We start from the raw sequence: 24,940 nt of genomic DNA, 5'->3' as shown, positions 1-24,940 counted from the left end.
TTTTGTCAAATGGTATAAATTTTTCTTGACCTTCTAATCAGAAACAATTTGGTTCTCAGAAAATGAACCATTTCACTTGTGAAAGGCCTCTTCATTAGTTTATAACAAGTCTTCAAATCATTTTGCTGGAAACCTGTTAGCTTTTGAGAGCAATCATTTGGTATCTGATTTACCGTTTTTAGTTATTTGTTTATCTCTTAGATGGCATCACCAAAGCACTATTTTTAAACTCGAAACTGTGATAAAATGGCTAGAAGAATGAATCATTAAAACAACAACCAATTTTAGTGCTGCCGTCTGAATAATATATAATTAACTAAAAGCTGTAGATTGCATACTATATGATTATTGAAAACTGAAAATAACTTCAAGATTTCCATTTTGATGTCATTTCAAAAAAGCTTTGCTTCATTTCATAATTCTTCATGTAAGTTACACAAAGTATTGTAGAAGTTTTTCAACATCAAATAGGCTACCAGATATATTATGAATGGGTTAAGGAAGAGTTAAATTGCACTCATTCCTTAAATTAGTGTAGAACTGAAATTTTGTTTAAATTCTAGTTTCTTATTGACTGAGGTGGAAGAGGGGGCAATTCAAGTTCAATATATAGACCCAAAAATTTTGCTGTGAGGTAATTGCTTTAACTTGTAAGGTAGAAAATAAATTTGCAATATAATTAACCATGTCTGTGTTGTATGCATTCCAAGCAACACAGACATAGTTAATTATGTTATTATATAATTGCATGCTTTCTAAGCATACAGTATTTCTTCACTTCAAATGTTTCAAGTTCGATAGTGTTTACACTGTTTTGCTGTTAATTATTGTCATGCATTTAGTACAAGATTATAACATCTTTTTTGAGACTGAATTAAAAAAAATTGGGGGGGGGGGAAGACTTTTTTTTTTTTTTTTTTTTTAACACATTGAAGAGTTGTTGTTTTCATTGTGTATAAAGATTTATCTGCCACAAATAAAGGTCAGAAACATGAGAGCACTTGTCCATTGATAGTTTGAAATGCCTTTTATCTATCTTTGACATCATAAAAGTATGTTGCTCATCATTGCAACAAAATAAATCATTTGAAAATTAATTTTGTTTATGTATTTTAATAACATTTTGTAGCATGTGATATTTTAAACTATAAGTATGATGAATAAAACATGTCTCTAACATCTATCTGCTGAAGAATTTTTAATTCTACTTGTGTGCATTATCATCTGCTTTCAGTATGAACCTGGATATATGTGATATTGTGTAATAATTTGCAGATTGAAATCCTCTTTTTTCTTTATCTTTTTAAAATTTTATCTAAGCAATAATATACTTCCTTTAACCTGATAGTTCTATATTAATTGGAAAACTGAAACTTTCTATTTACAGAATATATATATATATAATAAAATGGAAATAATTACAATATCATTATTTAAAATAGTCTCGTTATAGTAGACGGAGCTTACACGTGCTGCACAGTATGCATGATATGACAAGTATTTAATTATCATAAGGAATAAGTTATTCCTAACAAGTGTGCAGCCAGCCACTCATTCATTGCTTACTAAATTGGTTAGCCATTGTGAAACTTTGTCCACTAGTGCTGGTATGTTTCAGAAATGCTTTATGAATACAGAGCTTTTAAAATTGAAATTCCTTTTTTATGTTTTGATGTCATTCTACATAAAGGATTTCATTTTATGAATTGGCAGTTGTAGATATTACGTTTATTTAAGAAAAACATTTATATAATTTTTCATATTTACTTTTTTATATTTACTTAATTAAAAATTAGCTTTAGACTTTTGTTTGTTTGTGATTGTGATTTGAAGTTTTCCAGACTGCAAGTTAATTTGTCTTTTATAATTTGATTGGTATCATCAAGTGTATTTAGCTTTTCTGGGTTTTTTCTAGCTTTTATGTACTAAAATTACTCATAATATTTCTTGAATGGAATTTTTCTGATTTCTGTAACAATATTATTTTCAACCATATTTCTCACATGTAAATTAATTTTAAATTTGAAAGTTAAGATTTCCCCCTTTGTAGACATAACATTAATTTACTTATTCAATTGTCATCTGAAAATAACTATTGCTACACTGGGTCGTATGAAACTTTTACAGTTTTGTGATTGGCACCTTTCTACACAGGTTACGAAACTGTATAAAAGGTACCTGTTCTAAGCAGTGACTGTTCTGAGAAAAAATGGTTTAATTAGCTTAAAATAATTTTAATTGTGTTAGCAGTATATTTTAAATAACCAACCATAATAATACAATATTTAAATTATGTTTCAAATTTTTCATTGTATGAGATAGGATTTAATGAATTTGAAAAATTTGAATGTAAAAGATGTAACCAGAGAAATTATTGTCATGCACATAAATTAATGTTATACTTGCAGTTTTGTAAATTTTTAATGCATCCTGAAATAATTTATTAAGCCAATAAAACTGTCAAGGTAGAAAACTAAATAAAAATTTACATACTCGTATGTATCGATTTTGGATCAAGACTTGCAAATGTATGATTGGATAAAAATGTGAGCACAAGTTTTTAAATTTCATAAATAGATTATTGATGAAAGAAGATAGTAATTTAAGAATTTTTCCACTTATAACATTATTGTGTGAGTTCTTTTCTGTTAATTCTTCATGAAGGATTCTTTAAGACTAAGACTGAATCTTTCTTCAAGGAGGAGTTTCTAATCCTTAATCCCCCACTTCAAATAGTTTTGTATTTTTTCAATTTATCCTATATATATATATAAACAAATCCTATATATATATATATATATAGGATTTGTTTAACCATAAATAACTGCAAATATTCTAATGATATTAAAAATTATAAATATTGCTTAATCACAGTAAAATTTTAAATAATACCTTAATAATATCCTATCTGTATCTGTGCATTAATATAAATATTCAAAATTGATTGTGCTCTCGTTTTAACATAAATTGATTTTTGATTTTAAAATGTGATGAGTTTAAAGTTTTTTTTTTTTTTTAATCCTCAGTGTTCTTTTGGCTCTGTACAGAGATATCGCTCAGTTATTCACTAACTTCAATAGCTGCTACAGAGCCAAATGTTCTTAAAATGATTATGCTTAAGATGCTATGCTGTTGTCAGTGTTGGTGATTGTTATTTGTAGTTAAAATGTCTGAAGTGTTTGAGGTTAAATTATTTTATTACCTTTTTATGGTTAAAAGCATGGAGACAAATAAATGTTGTTATGAAAATTGAGAGGTGAGTGATAGTGAAGACATGCTTGAATTTCAAGTATTAAAAGATATTTAAAAGACAATGTTGATTATGATACTTCAGATAGTGGTAGCAAAATTATATCACTTAAGAGATAAAGAATGAGAATTATTGAAAGTGAAGATTCATTAGAGGACTTATATGAATGGTGTAATGTAACAAAAGAATTAGTTATGCCATAAAGAATACATTTTAGTGTATCACTAGGAATCACCAGACCACAAGTTCTTTCATATATTTGGCAGCCAATACAGTATTTTAAATTGTTATTCATGGATGAATTGCTTAATGAAATCATAAAAGAAACTAACAATTGTGCAGAAAATTATCTAAGCTTGAAAGAAATATCTAACAAATGCATTTGGCAATTTCGACATGATGTGGAAACACAGGATACCAAGTAAACCCAGAGTGCACATGGAGGATTGTTTTCAAAGATCACATGATGGTGAATCATAAAATGTAAAATTTATGTTTCATTTGCAAGAGATAATATATGTATTTATAAAATGAATGAAACCAAAAGCATTCACAAGCACATGTAATTCTTTCCATGCAAATTAAGAGATGCTCTGTGTCAAAAATGTGCCAGAGTTGCTGGTAGGCAGTCTTTCAAGAATGTGCAGAGCTAAGGGTTAATTAAGTAATTGTTTTTATATGAGGTAAAAAAAGTCATTAATTTTCCTCTTTAATTACAATACTTTAAAAGAGTGCTAAGCATTTATTATTGTAAATTTTATCTAAATATTTTAATTATTATTTGTTTATTTTTTATTCCTTTATTATTTTTAAATTACTTTTTTAATTTGTTCTGTATAATTTCTAATATGTGGGTAACATATTTTTTTTTAATTTATGTCTTGAAATACTTAATCTTTATTACTTATATATTATAATTTTGTGTAAATAAAAGTTGAAATTATGAAAATAACTTAATAATTAGAGATACCTTTCAAGAATTGTTGAAATTTTCTGCCTTTTTTTTTTTTTTAATTAGTAAGCTGGTATCATTTTGGAAAAATCTAAGAAGTACGATTTTGGAACCCTGAGTTGAATTTTTCTATAATGCTGTTGTTGTGTGTGTTCTCCTTGCACTTTTACTCAGAGCAAAGTATAATTTCTGCCATTGGTAGAGGCCGGCCTAGTTTAGTTGAGTTTATGAGTGATTTGCTGAATTGGTAAATAATTTATATGAAGAGAAATTTGCTTGATTTATCAAACTGATTATATGAAGATATGTAAATGGTTAAAACAGGTTATACATCCATTATTAATTGTTTTAAATAAAAATTTAGTTTTATTTTCTATTTCAGTATGTATCAGAGTCAGCTTCCTGCTTCTGGTGCTCCTGTTCCTTGCCAAAGGACAAATCGAATGAGAGAAATGTTTGAAGAATATGTGCGACAACAGACTCTTCAGAATTGGAAATTTTGGATTGTATCCTTTCTAACTTTTTTGTTCTTAGTACCATGAAAAGGTTCTTGTTTTCAAATAACCTTGAAGAGGATTAGTATTGAAATCATATCTATTATTTATGAATATCAAAACATGAGTGCATAGTGCTTCCAATCAGTGGTGATTAAGATCATTTGTTGTTTAAAGTAAATGATTGAATATGTTATGGCTTGTATTTGTTTCAAAATGTTAACAAAAACATTTTTCAATAAGTATAATTTTATATTATAAATGTGATCAGTAGAATATGTTCCTAAAACCCTGTGATACATTGATCACAAAATTTATAGCTATTATTTCTGTATACCATTATCTTCATCCAGAATAAAATCAGATGGTGATATTGAAATCTGGTGTGTGAAATTACAGTCTGATATCCTATAAATATATTTTCCTTTTAATATTATTCAAATGAAATGTATAATATTTTAATATTCTTCTGTTTATGTGAATTTACATTGACAAAAGAAATGCATAAAAAGCATCAAACCTTTTAAAATTCAAATTTTTTTGAATTGAATATTTATTTTGATTTGGTGGTAGATTTAGCTTTATGGATTGCAACAATAGATATATAATTTTTTTATTTAAAAAAGAAAACTGAGTGATTTTTCTAAAAATTTTTATTATGCTTTTAATTTTTAAAGATGTAATAAAGTATTCTTTAAAGATTAGATTGTAATTAGGAGTTTTTCATATTGCTAGTTTTTTGTATCAAATGTTGCACTTGAATTGTATTAGAATGAAACAAATTAATGAAAATATAAGAATAGGATGCTTGTTACAGTTGTGTAATATTACATAGATTTATAATCCAAAATATAAAATTAATGCACACATATATATGTATATCATTTATCTTAACTTTGATTATTAGTTCAGCTTAATGGTGGAGCCACTGGTTGAATCTTACAACAACAATGTATCTACAGCCGATGTTGACGAAATGTGCAAATCAATTTTGATTTGGCTTGACCAGCACTGTTCCCTTGTAGCTTTAAGGCCTGGTAAGTGTTGCTCAGAGCACAAATATTTTAACAAATTTAACATGTTGACTGCCTTGTCATCTTCTTTTGGGTGAAATCAAAAATTCTGATCGAACTGTGTCATTCATATTGGCAACTAAATTGGTTCTATTCGCTAAATGGAAATATACTTTCTTTGGTATCAACTTCTCTTTCTTCCTCAACAACCAATTCTTGTAAAATATGATCAATAGTATCTGCATCTCATTCATTATCACTGCATGTATCAGTATCTGAATCAAAATCTGATGATTTTATTCTATTTACATTTCTCTTTCTGAAAAGTCTGGACTGTTCCTTATCACAACTACCAGAATTTTTATAAGCCTTGTAACAGCTCTCTTCTTCATTGCTATATGGTTCACTAAGATGTAACTCTTTTTTTTCTTCTTTGACATTCCAAAATATTAGGGCAACAATTTTAACACAAAAATTTTTTAACCATTCATCAGTACAGGAAAAATAAAGAGGAAAAAAAAATTTGAATCTCACACACCTTCTTAGATACTTTCTTCTTGAGGGAAGATTTTCAACTGAATGCTTGATTCAAATCATTTCATTTTAGACATTCTGAACTCCTAAAAAGTTGGCACATGGTATGGCAGTATTCGTTACCTGACAGAGATTTTTCTTATAAACTCAAGTGGCAGTCAAAGTGTTAAATGTGTAATTGAAAATGTCTGTTAAATAAATATGTATGTATATAACAAGCTGCTTAAATCATGGATGGCTGATCTGAGGTCCACAGAGCTGGGTTATATTAAAAAAAGTTTGTGTATGCATTAAGCATAAAACAACTATCATATCCCAATAAAGAAAATTTTATCATCATGCACCAATCCTGCATGACATGGCAAGACTGAGAAGTCATACACTTCATTAATATTGATCTTGAACCTTGAATTTGAAAACTGATGTTAAGATTTTAATAAGAATTGTGTACTTCTTCTGAATTTTCAACACCATTCTCCATAGACGTGAGTTTATTACCTGGAACATTGTAAAATGTGTTGTGATGCACAGTTGAAAGAGAAATTCTAACAGATTGGTTTGGAAGCTTTCTACAAAACATTTGGACAAGGAAAAGTGTACTGCATTTTACAAATACGCCCTACTAGTGATTGTGTCATTTAAAAATATTTACTCTTGTGAACAGCTGTCAGATGAAGCATAGCCAATCACAGGTAAGAACATGAATCACTTATGTTAATTTGAAAAATTGTTTGTATGTAGCAATAACTTGAGTCAGTATTGACAATGATGCTCTTAGTTCTACCAAACAAAACTAGACATCTCACTAAAATTTATTTATTTATTTATTTATTTATCTATTTATTATTTGAAATCTAAGCTTAATCTAATAAATATGTTTTATTTCCTGATTTTATTTTCTCATATATGTTGTTTACTTTAGTTTAAAAAAAAAAAAGTTTATGCAGCCTGGTAAAAAACCTCGTTTCTAAAATCTACCCTGAGTGCTGAAAAAATTGGACTGCATGGTTTAAATCATTACAAAAAGTGTACCTTAAAACTCTTTTAAAATTTTTTAATTTTTCCAGAAATTATTCCAGTTTTAACAATTTTGTGCACAGAATTCAATTTTTATTAGTAGAAAATGTTAATTGGAAGTGTCTTTCACAAACTATGCAGTAAAAAAAAGGGAGAAATGTGTTACTGCATCCTTAATTTTTATCTTGAAACTAGCCTCGCACTCACAATTGACCAGTGTTCAGAGAAATTTTGGGATTCATTAGATGCGAAATACACTGAAGACTAGGACAATTTTTTTTTTTTTTTTTTTAAATTTGCTATTACATTTTAAAATATCAAAATTTTTGCTTAATTTTTTTTTTTTTTTTTTTTTTTTTTTTTTTTGTGTGTGTGTGTGTGTGTGTGTGTTCATTGACATAAAAATCTACATAGAATTTAAAATGCTTTATGCAATTTAATGAAAATTTCATATTACCATGCCTAATAGAAAGGCAGGAAAATCTAACTAGTTTTTAATTTAAATATTTTTTCTAAAAAACGTACAAATCTTAATTTTATGCAGGATTTCTGATATCTAATAACAAACGTGCAAAGAATTTGAAACTTCTTAATTGCAAATAAGACTTTAATCTTATTAAAACTGAGATATCAGTGAAAAGTTAGCATTGAGAAAAATCAATTTCATTTATAGTTGTAAAAATTACCATTTTAGCAGCCAGCTTGTCGAAAAAATTATTGTCTCTGAATATAGAAAATTATTCCTTCTTAATAGCTTAGTAACATGGGGCACAGCAACATCTTTCTGTCAGAATTTTCTGATTTATTCACTGGAGTAAGATTGATTTCAATTCATTCAAATTTCTGTTCATCACTTAAAATCATGAAGTTGCTAAAATTGGAAGAATAACTCTTTAATTTAAAAATCTATCATTGTTAAGCGGTGTGTATTAGCTCTAAAATAAACTCACTAAAATTTGATAAATTACGTTATAAACCCCTGAAAAATTTCATTTAGAAAATTATATTTTGATCTATCTGATGATTCAAAAATCAAAATTTTTTATGCTTTGATAACTAAAGAAGGCTATGTGAGAAAACTTCAATACTAAATAAGTATATAAAGTACTATCTTGAATGTTGAAAAAAAATCTCACTGGGATATTGTATTGTCAATACATGTACAGTACAAAGTCCGTAATCTGGACGTCCATTATCTGGAATGATCTATAATCCGGTCCTCAAAGCCACAAACTTTTTTTTTTTTGTATGCTTTATGCATGTGCGTTTAATGTATAACGGACAGTATAAGCTAGGCTAAAATTATTTTTACTGGTTCTAAGGCATTTCATTTAATGTTGCAGATTGCGCTGTTCCTTAATCTTCTAATTGGATCCGGCTTATTATTTTTTGCAGACTGTTAGAGCAATTTTATAAAAATTAAGCTTGAACTTTCTTTAAAATTATGTCAAAAAGAGTTTCCAATTCTGGAGCTGCCAAAGGATCTACAAAGCGAAAGCATGTTTTGATGTCCCTCAAACAAGAAGTGGAATTGCTGCAAAAAATGGATAAAGGCACATCCGTCTCAAAATTATGCGAGGAGTATGACATTGGAAAGTCAGCTGTATCTTTATATATATAAGTGGCTAAAGTGTGTGTTGGCGATAGTTTATTGTTGCCACTGAGAAAAATGAGCGCGGAAATTAATGTTTCCACAGTTTTTAATTAATGTCTTGACCGATTAAAGTCGTACGAAGATGAGAACGGTATCAATGGATTCGGAGAAATTTTTGGAATCCGAGGATACATGTCTCGAATTTCAACTCGGCGCCATTCCATAGATGTTCAAGAAAAAAAAATTTGCCACTTAGCCAAATCCCTGTAATAGGAAAAACCCAAGAAAGTAGAAAATGTAGGGAAAACGTAGGGCAAAATTAGTTTTTAATTAATATCTCGGCTAATTAACGTCCCAAGAAGACCGCCGGGCATTCTAGTATGACATAAGCAAAAAGGAAAAGGCACTTTTTGAATTTTTTGTGGAAGCATCTTAAACAACTTGCATTGAAAGAAAGATTTAATAAAGTAAACAAATAAATATTAAGTTTTTTTTTTGTAAATTTTGATACCCTTTAGACCATAATTGCTCTTTATTTCATAAATTACAGTTTCATATTTTTAATTGTATAATTTCTTCATGCCATCTTATCAGATTTAAATTAATGATCTATAATCCGGAAAAACCCCTAATCCGGAATCACCAAAGTCCCGATTACGGACTTTGTACTGTATTAAATTTTCAAGAAAATCAGGAAGTCAGGAATTAATTTCAAGGTGTGAACTAAACATATAAAAAAGATAATAAACTAAATGAAAAGCATGTTAAAACTGCATTCATGGTTGTTATACTGTTGACTTTTTGATATGTGAATTGGATTGTGCAGAAACATGTTATAAATAAATAATCATTATTCTCTGCCAGGAGTGCTGAATTCATTACGCCACTTGAGCACAACGACCAATATACTGTCTGATCCATCTCGTCTGCCGGAAGAAGCAACTCGAGCTGTTACAAAGAAAGAAAACAGGCAATAGCTCTCAGCATTTGCTTAGCTATTTTTCTCTCAGGGCTGAATTATTTCGAAAAAGATTAGAAGAATTTATCATATTATACATGTGCAGTGCATTTTTAATGAAAGCATACATTGCTAATTTTCTTTACGTTTTAACTGAGTTATATTTGAAACATTTTACCCACATTTTCATTCTAACTGAATGAGGATTGTTTAAATATTAAATGGGCTGTTAGATAAGACTTCAATTTAAATTATGTGCATATAAATTCAAAGAATATATGAGGGTTTTTTTTTAAATATAATATGTACTGCAGTGTTATTAACATTAGGTCCTAAATTTTATCTTTTATTTTCAAATAAATGACTGAGCCTTTTTTTTTTAAGTGGTATAACTCTGCTTTTGTTTTAAAACGTTAAAAATGTGTGTATTTTAAAATGCTTACATTTTAAAACTATATTTAGGCATATTATATTTTTGAGTATTTTTTAAGAAAATTTTGTAATGCTGGTGGACTTCTAAATTTATGAAAACAATTGAAACAAATTTGATTTAAGTTGAAATAACTCTCTGATTCATTGTAAAGATATAATTCAGTAACAAATATTGCACTTTAAAGATTTGTCAAGATTTGTTTATGGCAAGTTACTGAATGGTAGTAATTTTGATTGTTATTTTTAAAATTATGTTTTTGTGAAAATATCAAGAGAATCAAATAACATATATTAAATACTTCTCTAAAGGTCAATAATACAAATTAATTTTGTAAGGTTCTTTAAATATTTGGGGCGTTCAAGTGGTTTACAAAGCAATTTCTCCACCATATTTAAGTAATATAATCGATTTGCAATTTTTATTTTTAGTGGAAAATTATTTTTAATCTCCCCCTTCTTATTTAATAATACCTATCTTAGGCGTAATTGACGTAAAGGTATGTATAAAATATATTGCTTTAAATAAATTAAACTAAAAATTGATTAGCAGTTTTATTTGACCTATTAGTGTAAATGAAAACAAGAATTTTCATTATATCCTTATGTAGTGTTTAGTTATGTATTTTATTAATTTGGTGATAATAGCTATAATTTCTTGTGCATTTGATCAAAAGTTTTAAAGGGGAAAGCTTCTAACATATCTTTATAACTAATTTTTATAATAGAATGCTTTGATATTCATAATATAGAAAGCAGGCATCAAGTTGTAACTTTTTTTATTATTATTATTACTGCTGTGTTTAGCTGCCTAAGAAATGTCATACTATACCATTCATATGTCTTCCACCCACCTTGGCAAATGTAGATAAATTAAAACATAATTTTTTAAAAAAAAATTATCTGCAATGTGCCTTACATGCAGACATTTCTGAAGAATATATTTAGTAAAATACAAGATTTTTTATCAATGTGTAAGTTGCTTAAAAATGGAACAGTTTAAAAGCAATAAATACACTTCTTAATAATTTAAATTTTATTTTAAATATATTGGTTATCATTAATTAAGGAAAAATTACAAAAATGATGATTACTCAAAAAGTTGCATCTAGAATTTTATGAAACTGACCAACAGTATACAACACATAGTAATGTATTAAATAACTTGAAAAGAAATTACCAGACAGTTATGATGTTATAGAAATAAGCATACAGTAAGACCCCGCTTAATGCTGTTTCATTTTAGCGCTCTTTTATTTCAACCCGGGGATTTCCCGAAATTGCTTGCAGCATGAACTACGGGGATTCCCCGAAATTGTGCGCAGCCCTAGGTTTCCAAATAACATATCCAATACAGTGTAGTTGTGTTTCTTGTTTGGTGCGGTGCTGTACAGATGCATTTTTATCATTTGAAACATTTGTTGACATTATTGTAAGTATAAATTTATATAATACTATAACGATTAATACAGTGACAAATATTATGATCTTTGGTTTTTATCATGGGCGATAATAAAAAACAAGAAAAGAAAGCAATCAGAAAAAGCATTTCACTGGAAACTAAGATGCAAGTGATTAGAAGATTAGATTCTGGTGAACGTCAATCTCAAATTAGTGCTGCATTGAATTTGGCATCTTCAATAATAAGGACAATTCTTAAGAATAAAGAAAAAATACTGTCATCGGCAACTGCAACTACGTCAAGCTCTGCAACTAGAATTACCTATTCTAGAAATAACATTATAGAGGAAATAGAAAAACGACTGTCTATATGGATTGATGACGAAATTGAACGCAATATGCCATTAAGCCAATCTATCATAATGCCTTTTTGACAAAAAGGCAGAAAATTGGAAACACAGAATAGACTGAATGATCTGACTGAGAATTTTATTTGTTTTTATAAGTATATTCGTTTATATTGTTTTTATTTTTGTAAGAAATAAATGTTTGGTTTTATTTTTATTAAAAAAACATTTTTAAATTTAATACCTAACCAATTTTCTATCCATCTTCCCCTAACCCCATTATTTACGTGTTAAGATAGCCTCGTTTAGCGCTGTTTCGCATTACACTCCACTTTTATGGAACGTATCCCCCGCGTTAGGCGGGGTCTTGCTGTATGTATAAAATGAACAAACCAGATGTGTCAGTTTGGTATAGGAAAATTACTTTCAGTATGGAATATGATCTCTTCTAGAAGCAATAGAACACATGCAGCAATGTGCAATGCTGTCAATTATGCAGTCTATCAGTTTCATAGAATATCTATCATCAGCATTTGTCATAGCAATTGACCATCCTTGGCTGAACCTCCTGGGTGCCGAATCTGTGGTTAGAAATTGTTTTCAAAGTCTATGAATTGCAGACAGACACTCATATTTAGCCTTCTGGCCACTTTTCTCTTACTTTGTCCGGCATCTAGTCTCCCAATAGCTCTCCATTACAGTTCTTCACAAAATTGATACCTGAAGGTCATTGTTATAAATTGGCTGTCCCAGATTTCTTATCTCAATATCACAGCAAAATTTGCAGTCTTGCTCTGAAACATGCAATTTTGACAACATATTAAAATTTTATATGGATTGGCAAATTTTTGAATGAGTTATCACTACTTTTGTGATTTTTCCATAATTTTTGGAAATTAGTGTAGTATGCGTAATTAATGTAATCTAAAATATATTTAATTTATAATACATCCAAGTGATAACATTCATGAATATTTGTAGCCCCGTTATAAATAAAAGGTTATTCTATCACCATGCGTTATTTATCTTCTATAGATAAATTTGATTTTATTTACGTAATAACTAATTTTTTGCTAATAATATAAATTTTGCATTAACGAAATACATTTTTACTGTAAAAGTTTTGGGGACTGTAGTAAACTGCCGATGAATTAAGGTTTGGTTATCGAATTAGCATCTTACTCATAAAATGCTCGCTATTTAAGTTAGAGGTATATCACTTTAATGAGAAAGGCTCAATGAGAATAAAATAAGATATTTAAATATTTAAATAAAATATTTTATCTTATCATGCTATAGTTTAATTCTTTTTTTCCCTTCCTAAATTATATATATAAGAAATTTTAACCATCCCTACTTATCCTGCCACAGCTCTTGATGTTAGCTTTTGATAGTCATTTTGTATATACCCATGTGTGCCAATGCATATAAGGTTTTGCCTGAATAATATGTGTTTTATTTTACATACACACAAACTCACACATATGTTTACACATACATACATACTTTATTTGCTCAGAATGATTTATGAATATAAATATGTTTGTTTTTATGACTGTGAGGTATTTTTTTCAGAGTACAACATGAAATATTGCAATTTGTTCGGAATTTGTGTTTATATATTGTTTTAGATGTTATGTCTGTGTTCAACATTTTTTTTAAACTAAGACTCATATAATTTTGTCTGAGTTATTGTTATTATGATTTTCTTATTTGGGAGTGTGCTATCTGCATTCAACACAAAATATGGGGGAATTTTTTGTTATTGCAAAATCATGTGTTAAATGAAAAATAACTCCACTGATTTAAGAAAAATTTATAACTGTTCTTAATTTCTGTTTTATTCATTATTTTGATTTGTACATGAAAAACAATTTATTCATTACTGTAGATTTTAGAATATGATGTACATTTCTTCTGATGCATAGTGTATTTTTTAATGTTGAATTATCTTGATGTGTTTGTTTATTATTAATATTTTTGATCTGTAGAGAGAATATAATTTTATAAAATATAAGTGCATGTTTTAATTGAAAATTAAGCTTGTTAGTTTGGCAGTGTACAGATAAATGTTCTACATCTTGATTTATTCAGTCTCTCTCTCTCTCTCTTTTTTTTTTTTTTTTTTTTCCATTTTTTCCCATATTTGTAAGTGGTGAGTTAGTAGTTATTGCTGGCTTATATATTAATAATATATATCTGCAAATGATTCGATGCTTTTGAAGCTTAAAAGGAGTATCAAAGTTTGAATTACTGCCAATAACCTCAGAATTAACTGGATCTGAAGAATTTTTCTGACATTATGCAAATAAAGTTTTATGGATGATTTAGGAAGGAACTAATAATATTGCTGAAAATTTGATAAGTATTCTGGTATGTTCTTCATGTCTTCTAAAATATTCTGCAAATTTTCAGCTGTATGAGTTTCTTATATTGTGAGTCTCTTGCAAATTTTCATTCAAGTAAAAATATTATATTTACTTAGTTAATATTATTTGACAAATGAATATTTTATAATTTCTAATTAGAGTCCAAATTCGTGTTCCACTCTATTTTGTAGAAGAATATACTATTGCAGCAAGAAATTTTTAATCATTCTTAGTAAGATTAAAGATAAAATGAAAACATTTATTTAGAACATACAAAGATATGGTATACAAACATACAAAGTGTATGGTAATGAAACGATTTAATGTTAAGTTTAAATTCAAGGTCAAAATTATCTGCAGATTTTTTAAGAAATTGTCCCTCTCTCATTTTAAGATTTTGTTAATGTTAGAAACATTTTATGATATGAAAAATAATTGTGGTTCTAATATTTTGACCTAACAAAATCCGTGTTGTGTCGAGAAAAGTCCTTACCCAGCCTTAATATATATATATATATTGTAATCTATTTTTTGGGGGGAAGGGAAGGGCAAGAATTTGAATAAATATTTTGTTACTTTCTCATCAGCACCAAAGGGGGGAAAATGCTTTCTTGTGCAGTGTGAGAAGTTAATAAATGTTGTAATCCAAAAAAAAAAAAAAAAAAAAAGTTTTTCTTGACAATAGCTTTCATTTACAAATTGTCATTGCCACATCTTGAGAGAGAAAAGATCTTTAATTTTTATTTTCATGCTTTTGCATTGTGGTACGTATATGTATCTATATATATCTATAAACAAAAAGATATGCAGTGTTAATAATTTTACCATTTGTTTATTTTTATTTTTAATGCAATATTTATTCAATATAATTTATACTGTATCTAATCTATAATTTTTATAAACATTTTGAATTAATTAATGACATTTCTAGCACCATACATTTTTATTTGAGCTAGGGAAAAAAGAAACTGGTGTTATTCAGTAACAAATTTGTTTTTCCTTTTATCTTTTTTAATGATATCAACATTTACTTGTTTTTTTCTTACAATTTAGGTTTAACAATTTATTTTCTTCCCCCTCCTCCTCTTCACAAATAGCTGTATTCTTTTATTCATATTTAAACAGTGTAAGGTAATAAATATCATTTTAACTAGCTGTAAAACTGCCTGACAGATTTTTCTTGCTTGATAACAAAGCATCTTCTGATGGTATAGGGAATGCACCAACATTTCAATAATAATTATAATTTGCCATGTTAATACCTTAATAATTGCAATGGATAGAAGAGCATGATGTATTATATTTTTATCAGTTATTTTAATTGTAAATTTTACACGTTGTTGATGTTGTTACTGTAAAGTACATGAAGGTCTTTTGCCTAAGGAGACTTGACTTCTTGGCAACTGCCGGGCTTGTATTCATGTTACACATAGGTAAAACCATGAAAACTTGTATGCAGCGAGCCCAGTTGTCAGGATTTAAACCCAGGCCAAATTACCAGTGTTCAGTAATTTTACGGCTTAGCAACTGGTGGGCAATAAGCAATTGATTACAAGGTTAATCTTCAGAGGTATGTAGATGGTTCTGCAGTTGCCTATGACTTTATACATTTTCAATGACATGCTTGCCAATTCAGTGTTGAAGCAAGTTACCACTGAGGCAAGTCAAACAATGGTGTAGCCACAGTGTCTAAATCTAAAAATTGTCAGAACAACATGTAGGAGGGTAGCACAAGTTTTATATTTGTTTTAAAAATAAAACTTTGTTTCCAACATCTTGAAGTACTATTTTACTTGTTTTTCTGTTAGAAAAGTCATCAGTGATGTCCTAGAAGTTTGCTTCGTTACTCTAATTGTAAACAGTAGAATAAGATTTTTTAAATGCAGAGTCCTTTTTTTTTTTTTTTTTTAAAGATCTTAGGTGCTTTGCAATCAGTTTGTATTTAGAAAAATTCTTTTCACAACAAGTGTTGCTTAGAGCATCTTGAAGAAAATATGCAATAGCAACACAATGTTTAGACTGCATTCTGAAGATGGTATTTTAGAAGAAACTGTAAAAGTTCAAAGTGACCATTCTTTCACCTCTGTTTTGCCTTCTGAAGCATTAAGAGCTGCAGAAGAGAAATAAACCTCTAAAGAGAAATAAAACTCCAAAGTATTTCTCTCTCAGTAAGGTATTCTTTCTTATTTATGCCATTGTAATCCTAAATTAAATGACATTTATTCAAATGCTTTGATGGCATAGAGAAAGCATAGCAGGAACATAAACTTATTGAAATTTCATTCTGATTTCTAAGAATACTGTGTACAGCGTAGGAATAATTCTTCCTCATTTCAAATCTGTATTACACTTGAACATCTTATTTCCCTCACAATGACAGAGTAGATAAAGTATTTGAATACTTATAGTTTGACCTGGGGTCAAATCCCAAAGAATGGGTTGATTGCATCAATAACTGTACGTTAAACATTACTGTATTACATGCAGAAAATGCAACATTGTATTCATGCATGCATGATGAGGATAAAAGACAGTCCCTCTTTCATAATATAAAAGTTTCTAAGTGCTACATAGAAAATTTTAGGCATCTATCCATTAAGGCAAATAATCATGGTGAGCTTTGCCATAATCGAATAAATACTAATCCTCCTTTTTTCTCCGATAGTCCATACAACAAACCCATAAAAATTATGTTCGCATGAAAAATACTGCCCCCAGAATTTTGCTAACTGCCGGAGACTTCTCTGCTTTCCCCTCTAGCTATTCCCCAAATTTTTCAGTTTATATCCCCAACCAATAAGTGTAGTACCAAATCAGAGGCGTTCCTTTCATTTGATTGTAGTCTTAAATAAAACAGTCGGTATGAATGAGTGCTGTTTTTACCATTTGTATGATATTTATATTACCAGACTTCTTGATTCATATGCAAATTTTTCAAATTACTAATGGTATTGAAACAGCTGTGTGTTGGATAGCAGGGCTGCGATCATTAATGCCATCAAATTTTATCTTAAATTCAGAAGTGTAGTTTAATTATTATGTATCACAACGAAATAATTTTATAGCCCAACACTGTAATAAAAAGACCTTATTGATAACTTTTTTTAAGAAGTGTAAAGCAAATCAAATTATATGAAAGCATTATTTTTTTAAATTTCAAAGTAATATTTTTGTGGTAATTTTTTTAAATCTAGATTAAATACTTTAAAAACTTAAAATGGTTTAAATTAAATGTTTTCACCCACTTTGCTTATCTTCAGTTACTGGATTTTATCTGCATAATCACTTGATTTTATGATATAGTTTGGGGAAAAAACTGTGTGAATGGTTAATTCTTGTTCATAATAAATATCAAATCTACATGATAAATATTAAGTTTTGACTTCATTTTTGCTTAAATATCGGTCGTTTTATGAAAATGACAGGCTAGGTTTTGTTGGGTTTATGAAAATGACAGGCTAGTCTAATTTAAAATTGAAATAGCATTTTAAAATTGAAATAGCATTAATTTAAAATACATTAAGCACTTTTATATCTATTTTTGCACTCTGAAATAAATAAAATACTGTAAACATTCAATTTTATGCCTTGGATGTTTCAGGTTTGTGAAAGCAGTACAAAAATGGATGCAGTTTAGTATCTGATAAGTTGTGAATGTCAGCATATGTTGTCAAAAATGTTTTTGTTGAGATTTTATTTTCCTGAGTGTTATTCATTCAGGGCTAGTCTTTTGTGTCTTGTTTATCAGAATTTTATTCATGTATTATAAATAGTTGTATATTATGTAGGCTTAAATTCATCTTTTATTATGTGTTGATCACTTTCACTATAATAATATATGAAAAAAAAATCTATATCCATGTGTTCTAATTATCAGTCTTTTAAAAATTTATTTAATGGAAGGTGGAGAGATGTATATAAAAGTAAGCTCAGAACTGAAGATTGAATTAAATTTCAAATTGTAATTATTTGTTTAATTTGAGGGAATTGTGCAATTTACAAATATAACTATGTTGTCGAATTTGATTTTTAATATCATTTAAGATTTAAAGGAGCCATTAAAGTTGTAAAATGTCATTTACTATGAGGACATTCTTAAATTTTTATGGGAAGTGTTTATAAATTAAAAAAGTTATTAGTCTGACACTATATATATTTGACATTCATTCCCTTTTGTTAGATTTATATATATATATATGTATTGTTAATGGAATTCATAGAATATTAAAGCAATGCAACATTGTATTTATCTACTGTATAAATTTCTCATACATACATATAAAATCATTCAGACATGCACACAAATATATATAGTGTACTATACATTTGTTTTTACTGTCTTGCAGTTCAGTGTTTTTGCAAATCTGTAGTTATAAAAATTGTATAAAAAGGGGGCTTTGAAAGGATATTATGTAACTTGAAATTATCGATGTATTAATTATAAAACTATTTTTGTCAAATAAAATACATATTGCAAAGCCTTTATTAATGGTAGCTAATAATTAACATTTTATTTTCTTACAATTTTGAGTTTATATACAGTGTTTATGGTAAAGATTTGCATGAACTTTTGTCTATTGCATTTTTAAGTTAGCTAAAAGTAAGTGTATGAAGGTAATATATTTTGAAAATATAAATTTGAAGATAATAGTGTTGAACTCTATTTGAGAAATGAGAATACATATTATAAAAGTTAGCTAATAAATTTATTAATTTTGTGAACTTTTTGTTTGTGATGGATTAAATATTTGAATTTTATAAAAGGTGGAATTTTATTATTTTGACATTGTATAATTAATATTTTAGCATTTTTTAATTACTTTAAGTGTTTGATAATTTTGACATTTTTGTGTAGATAGATATAATTTTTCTATTTTGGTAAATACAGAAAAGTTAATTATAACATATATAAAATGTTTAATTAAGTATTGAAATTTTACATTCTTTTATAAAATATGTATGAATAACAAATATATCATGTTATTTTCATTTATGTAATATATATATTGTAATGTATGTTTATGATGTGATGACATTTCTCAACTGTTTCATTGCCTGTAAATACTTGTGAAATATTGTTATTGAAGTGTAATTACCTTTATGTACAAAAACTATGTACAGAATGCATATATCAATGCAATTAAAAGCTAATGTTCTAGTAAAGTGAGTATTGTCAAATATACTATTAGAATTAGTACCTGGTATGGAAGGTGCTGCATGTTATTTTCATAATGCTTACTGGAGTATATTATGTCAGAAATCTATTTTTAAGATTTTTACGTGCATTTAACTAGATTCAGGAAGAAATTAAATTTAGAACAAAAAAATAGATGAGATTTTTGTACATCGAAATATTTTATATTGACATCCCATTTATTCTGTATATCATTATATGAAAAATCTAGATAAAAGTTGAAATAATTGTTACTTCCTCTTATCAGACATATGGTATTTTTGTTAATAGTCCGAAAATAATCTTTGCCTTACTGAATAGTTTGTTATATGATCTTAATATTTGACTTCTGTGTAGGTTTCGTGGTGTTCTATAAACCTGTAAAATGTTTCTAATACTTGTGAATTTCAAGCTTTTCAGTCAGATGTCTCTTTCTTTCGAGGAATGTACTATAAATACAAATTACAATGTTATTTAGTTAAACATAGCATTTAAACCTTATTTACTGTAAGTAAAATTAATGGTTATAAAAACGTCATGATGGTTTTTGAACATTTATTTTACATGAACACTGGCATTCAGTTTATTACTGTATTAATTTTTTTTCTTTTTTAATCTCGTGATCTGGAAGTTATTTTTGGAGTAAATAAATAGCAAGACACATGAGCATATTGATTTGATAAAATAATTTTTAATGGCTTGTCTTAGTAACATTCAGTGTACGTGTTATTGAAGTATTAAAACTGATGATAGATTTATACATGTAATTCATTAATTTTTTTAAAAATGTTTCCATCATAACTGGATAGAAAAAAACCCGCTTTTCAGTCATAACAATGTATTAGTATGATGATGAAATGCATTTTTTTTTTCTCAGGTGCCAACAATATAGAATATACAAAGTTAAGTTTTATTATTTTTGTTTCGCATAATTCATTTTCAGTATTTTTGTCATTTTGCATTTTAAAAAAACGATAAACTACATAAATTACTTAAAAAAAGTTAAACAAGTGCTAAATAGCTGAATCAGGTTTGAAAAATATTTGCTCCTTAAACACTTTCATAATAAAAGGTTAAAATTAAGTTATATTTCTTGTATATACATGGGAATAATTTTGGAATGTGCATTTTTTTATAATTCATTAGAGATCCTGACCTATAAAATACAGTAAAACTAATTATATGAATCATTTGGGACCAGACCCCATTTGGATAATTGTTTTTTCCTGAACAAAAATCTACGTGCACTTTAAATAATTACTGTATGTACTGTATGTTGAAAATGAGAGAAAAAAAACTATTTTTAAAGAAAAAGAAGTTTTCATTAATTAAAATGAAAAGGAAACACTTTTACATACACGTTAGATAGCGTACTCTACAGTACTTGCAAGTGCTGAAAGTCATTGCTTGCTGAACATCTCGGTCAAAGTAAGCTGTTTGATTGTCTTCATCTGTTTTTGGGCAGCCAATTCGCGCATCCGCTCGACAACGAGAAGTTGTATGTGGTCACACTCTGGCTGATGCTCCATTCACTTCAATGCAGTTTCAAGGTCGGCAAACACTTCGCTAGCTTATGGTCCCGTGTGTGCTTCAACTTCGACATTGAAGTATCTTCTTCACTTACACTTTCTTCATCATTTAGAATTTCAAACCAAGGTTTGACGAATCACACACCATCTATTCTGCTGTATCCTCAGCACTAATTTCTGAACATCCAGGAATTTTCAGAAGAATGTTTCTTAATTCCTCTAGTGACATGTCATCCTTATCTTCTCCTGTCTCTTCCCTTTCCTTTTCTTGAACTTCTTTTTCCTTTTTCTTCTCTTCTTCGGTTGATTCTAAAAAATTCTGAAAGCAATTCGTATAGTCGGAGTTTGGATAATTGGAGTTGTACTGCAGTTTTTAAATTGGCATTTTTATTTTAATGCCAATTTTAAATTGATCGAAAGAAATCATTCATATGCATTTTATGGCAGAAATTTAATTATGGAATATGTCGCGATAAGGTCATATCACAATTTTAATCCTACAGTGAAGGACTAAAAAGTGCACTAATGCCTAGCATGGTTCATTCATAAGTATAAAAAATATGTAGAATTGAAATAAATTTTATGATTTACATCCATAAAATAATATTAATTTGATGCAGTGAAATCTCTCATAATGACCATCTTCCTAAGACAGCCATCTCCAGAAGTAACCAATGTTTCTGATAATATAAATAAACATCAGTATTGGATGTTACTTCTCTGAGATGACCACCTCCACAGAAGACCAAAATTGCCAAGAACTTTAAGTGGTTGCATTTGAGAGGATTCACTCTCTTTAAAATTTGCATTAATCAATTATTTATTTTTAATATTGCAAATAAAATAAATTAAATAGTAAGTGATTAAGTGTATTAGGAGGGCTTATTAAGGCATTTCGTTTGTATTTAAAAAATTATTTCTAACATTAACACTTTAATTGATATATGGTCATTGTGTGCCATGTTATGCATTGTATAAAATCTATGAGACTATCTTTTTGAAATTGCAAAAATCGAGGGGGAGGAAAAAGCCAACTTTCTTTTTATATAGAGGTATAAAAATTTGCAATGAACAATTTTAAAATTTTCAGAAATTATATTTTGAGGGATATCAATAATTTATTAAAATAACTGGTTATGTTGACCCATATTATGCATCCCACGGTTAATGTATTCTTGGATGCAAATTAAGTTTGTTGCTAATATGCTACACATTTAGAATTAAATTTCTTTGAATATAAAAAATGAGGTAAAGTAAATCAACGTAGCTTCTGGAATACAGGAATAAGTTTTTGCTTTTAACTGTTTTTAACTGGTATTGCTATTGGTAATCAGATCCTGGGAAAATGGAGCAAAATAGCATGTTCCTAAGTCCCGAAAAGATCCTTTAATTTATTTGCTTATGAGCAAACCAAACCAACTTTTTTTTTTTTTTTTTGTTTTTTTTTTGTTGTTGTTCCATATTATCTGAAAGTATAAAATTCATGTATTGCAGAAGATTTTCAAATAGTGTTAACACATGAAGATACACAAGATATACATGAAGCTACATGAAGATACACAATATGTGTATTATAGGAGTGACAGTTATGAAATGCCAGTTAATTTATAGTAATTTTGCTGGAAATTATATACTCTGCAACTGTATTCTGTATTTGCAAGAAACTGAGTAAAATCATCACAAGTAATTATTAATTTTTAGAATTATAATCAATTAGCAAAGTTAATCAGGATGCACTTGTTTATTATGAAATCCTTCCCTTTATTTACCAGAAATACAAAGGTGTATACTATACATAGTACACCTTTGTAAGTGTATAAAGGTGTACACTATACATAGTTATACACCATAACTTTTTTTAAAATTTTATTTGTCAGTGTGTGAATTTTACATGTTAAATATTACTAGTTTGTAATGTGTTAAAATTTTAATTTGTGAGTTAATTTATTAGAAGTGATTTAAATATTTTAGTACAATGCCTAATATTAAAGTAATATGTGTTGTGCATGAAATTTTAATGTGTATATGTAGTTGTTGTTACTTATGCTCACTTGTCTGAAGTTGTCAGCCCAAGCCCATGGAATTCCTCGTGGCAAGGAGTGCAAGATTATGCCTGTCGTTGGCAACAACTTCAAGCACCTAACAAGTGACAGTGCGATTTGGCTTAGTTCTGCCCCCAATTTTGATGAAGAGCACCCCGGGAGGGATGGGTTGGAGGGTCTCCCCCCTTTACGCTTCTACCAAACCACACAAGATGACTTTCGACTTGCCGCAAAGGACCATGCTGCACTCACACTATATATTTACAAACATTCATGCCTTCTCTGGAATTCGAACCTAGGCCCTTCGACATGGCAGTCAGCGAAACTAACCCCTATACCGGTTGGGCAGCATATGTAAGATATAAAATGTGAAAGCTAACAACAAATTTTAATTTTGCAATAGCACCTTTATCCTTCATTTTAACTTGGGAACATCTCCTTTCTGTCTTAAAGGTAGTAACAGTTTATAATATATATCAGTTTAAAGTGTGTCATTAACATTTTAAGAATCATGCAGGAAGCACTAATTTTGAAATGAGGAAAAATTTACATGTATATTTTTCATCATTGTAATTGATATTTTTTTAATTAAAAATGAGTGAAATGTATAAACTTTAAATGTTTATTAAAACATTAGTAATTCTCGTTACCTAGAAATTATTTTTCATTTTTATTTTCTGCTCACTGCTCTTTATTATCTACTTTATAAAAATAGTATTGCTTATCAGTTAGTGTGTTATTTTTAGTGACCGTTTTCAAGTTTATGTCCATACTTTGTGTTTTTAGTGTATAGGTAAAAAATGTTTTCTAAATACCTTTCTTAAGTATAGTTTTAGTATATAAGCATGAAGCAGTATTTGCTCATTTTCCATACCATGAAAATTTATTTCTTTGAATACTGAGATTATTTACCATTTATAATATTTTTATGTATTATAATATGTAACCATAAGGAAAGAGGAATAAGTGTATGTTATATGTAAATATCGAAGGAAAAAAAAAAAAAAAAAAAAAAGAAGAAGAAGAAGAAGAAGAAAGTGTGTAAGAATGTATGTATGTGTGTATGCATGGCTCCCCTCAAATTCTTTCTATAATTTTAAACTTAAAAACTAATTAATGCAAAAATTAATTTAATTTTTAATTGTGATGGAAACATTAGAAATTGACTTTAAGTGATGAAATATTTTATTCATATTGTGTACTTAAAAGAAGCAATTTATGGAATTGATGTAATTGTCAATCAAGTTATTAGTACAAAATATGACTTGGTGCATATATGCCAGTAAGTGTTCCATTTTTAATTTATTTAAAAAATATTTTATTATTCGTGTCTTTTTCCATCCTTTGGACTAAGGTTACTCTGCACAAAGTAACTGTTTTTGTAATTTTGCCGTTTTCTCTCATTCCAGTTTCTTGAATGCAGGTTGCCATGAGCAAACAGTTGCTTTTAATCTCCTAAAATGAAATTCCATCCCCCATCTTATGTTACTTTTGAATGGCAACACTTCAAAAACTAAGTACAGTGTGGTGGTTTGTATGTATCTACTGTAAAATGCTGTAAATAAAGTCTTTATATTGTATAAAAAGTGTGTATTGTTTCAGAGAATAACTGAATGATATGAAATTTATTCTTCGACAATACAGATGGTATCTGTTGTTTCAGTTACCGCTTTTCGGAAAGTAAATTTTTGTGTGTAACAGAAGGAAGAAATAAATATGTTTATAAACTTATAATATTTAGATCACTCTGTTCGTTGCTATGGTCAAAAGTATTTTGTTTATTGTGTAACTATTTCGTGATAAACTATCGAGTTTAAATTTTGTACACATACTGTGTG

General features: G+C 28.2%; 1 protein-coding gene across 2 annotated transcripts in view; it reads left to right on the top strand.

The window, feature by feature from the left end:
• The window catches only part of Mondo (MLX interacting protein mondo), a 102,400-nt gene extending 77,712 nt beyond the window's left edge, over positions 1-24,688 (top strand). The window contains exons 16-18 of one of the 2 annotated variants that reach the window (XM_085812642.1): positions 4,585-4,708; positions 5,604-5,733; positions 24,512-24,688. In XM_085812642.1, the coding sequence (XP_085668768.1) occupies positions 4,585-4,708; positions 5,604-5,733; positions 24,512-24,519 (262 nt within the window). In that variant the 3' untranslated portion in view covers positions 24,520-24,688. Of the gene's footprint in view, positions 1-4,584; positions 4,709-5,603; positions 5,734-9,718 lie in introns of both variants that reach the window. The other variant, XM_085812639.1, reaches the window with a different exon arrangement.
• Positions 24,689-24,940: the final 252 nt, after the last annotated feature.

Source organism: Stegodyphus dumicola, chromosome 1 (assembly GCF_044657685.1).
Source record: "Stegodyphus dumicola isolate Sdum_Otavi_A_Nest chromosome 1, ASM4465768v1".
NCBI lineage: Eukaryota > Metazoa > Arthropoda > Arachnida > Araneae > Eresidae > Stegodyphus > Stegodyphus dumicola.
Note: the sequence above shows the minus strand (reverse complement) of the source record. Positions and strands in the feature narration are given on the sequence as shown.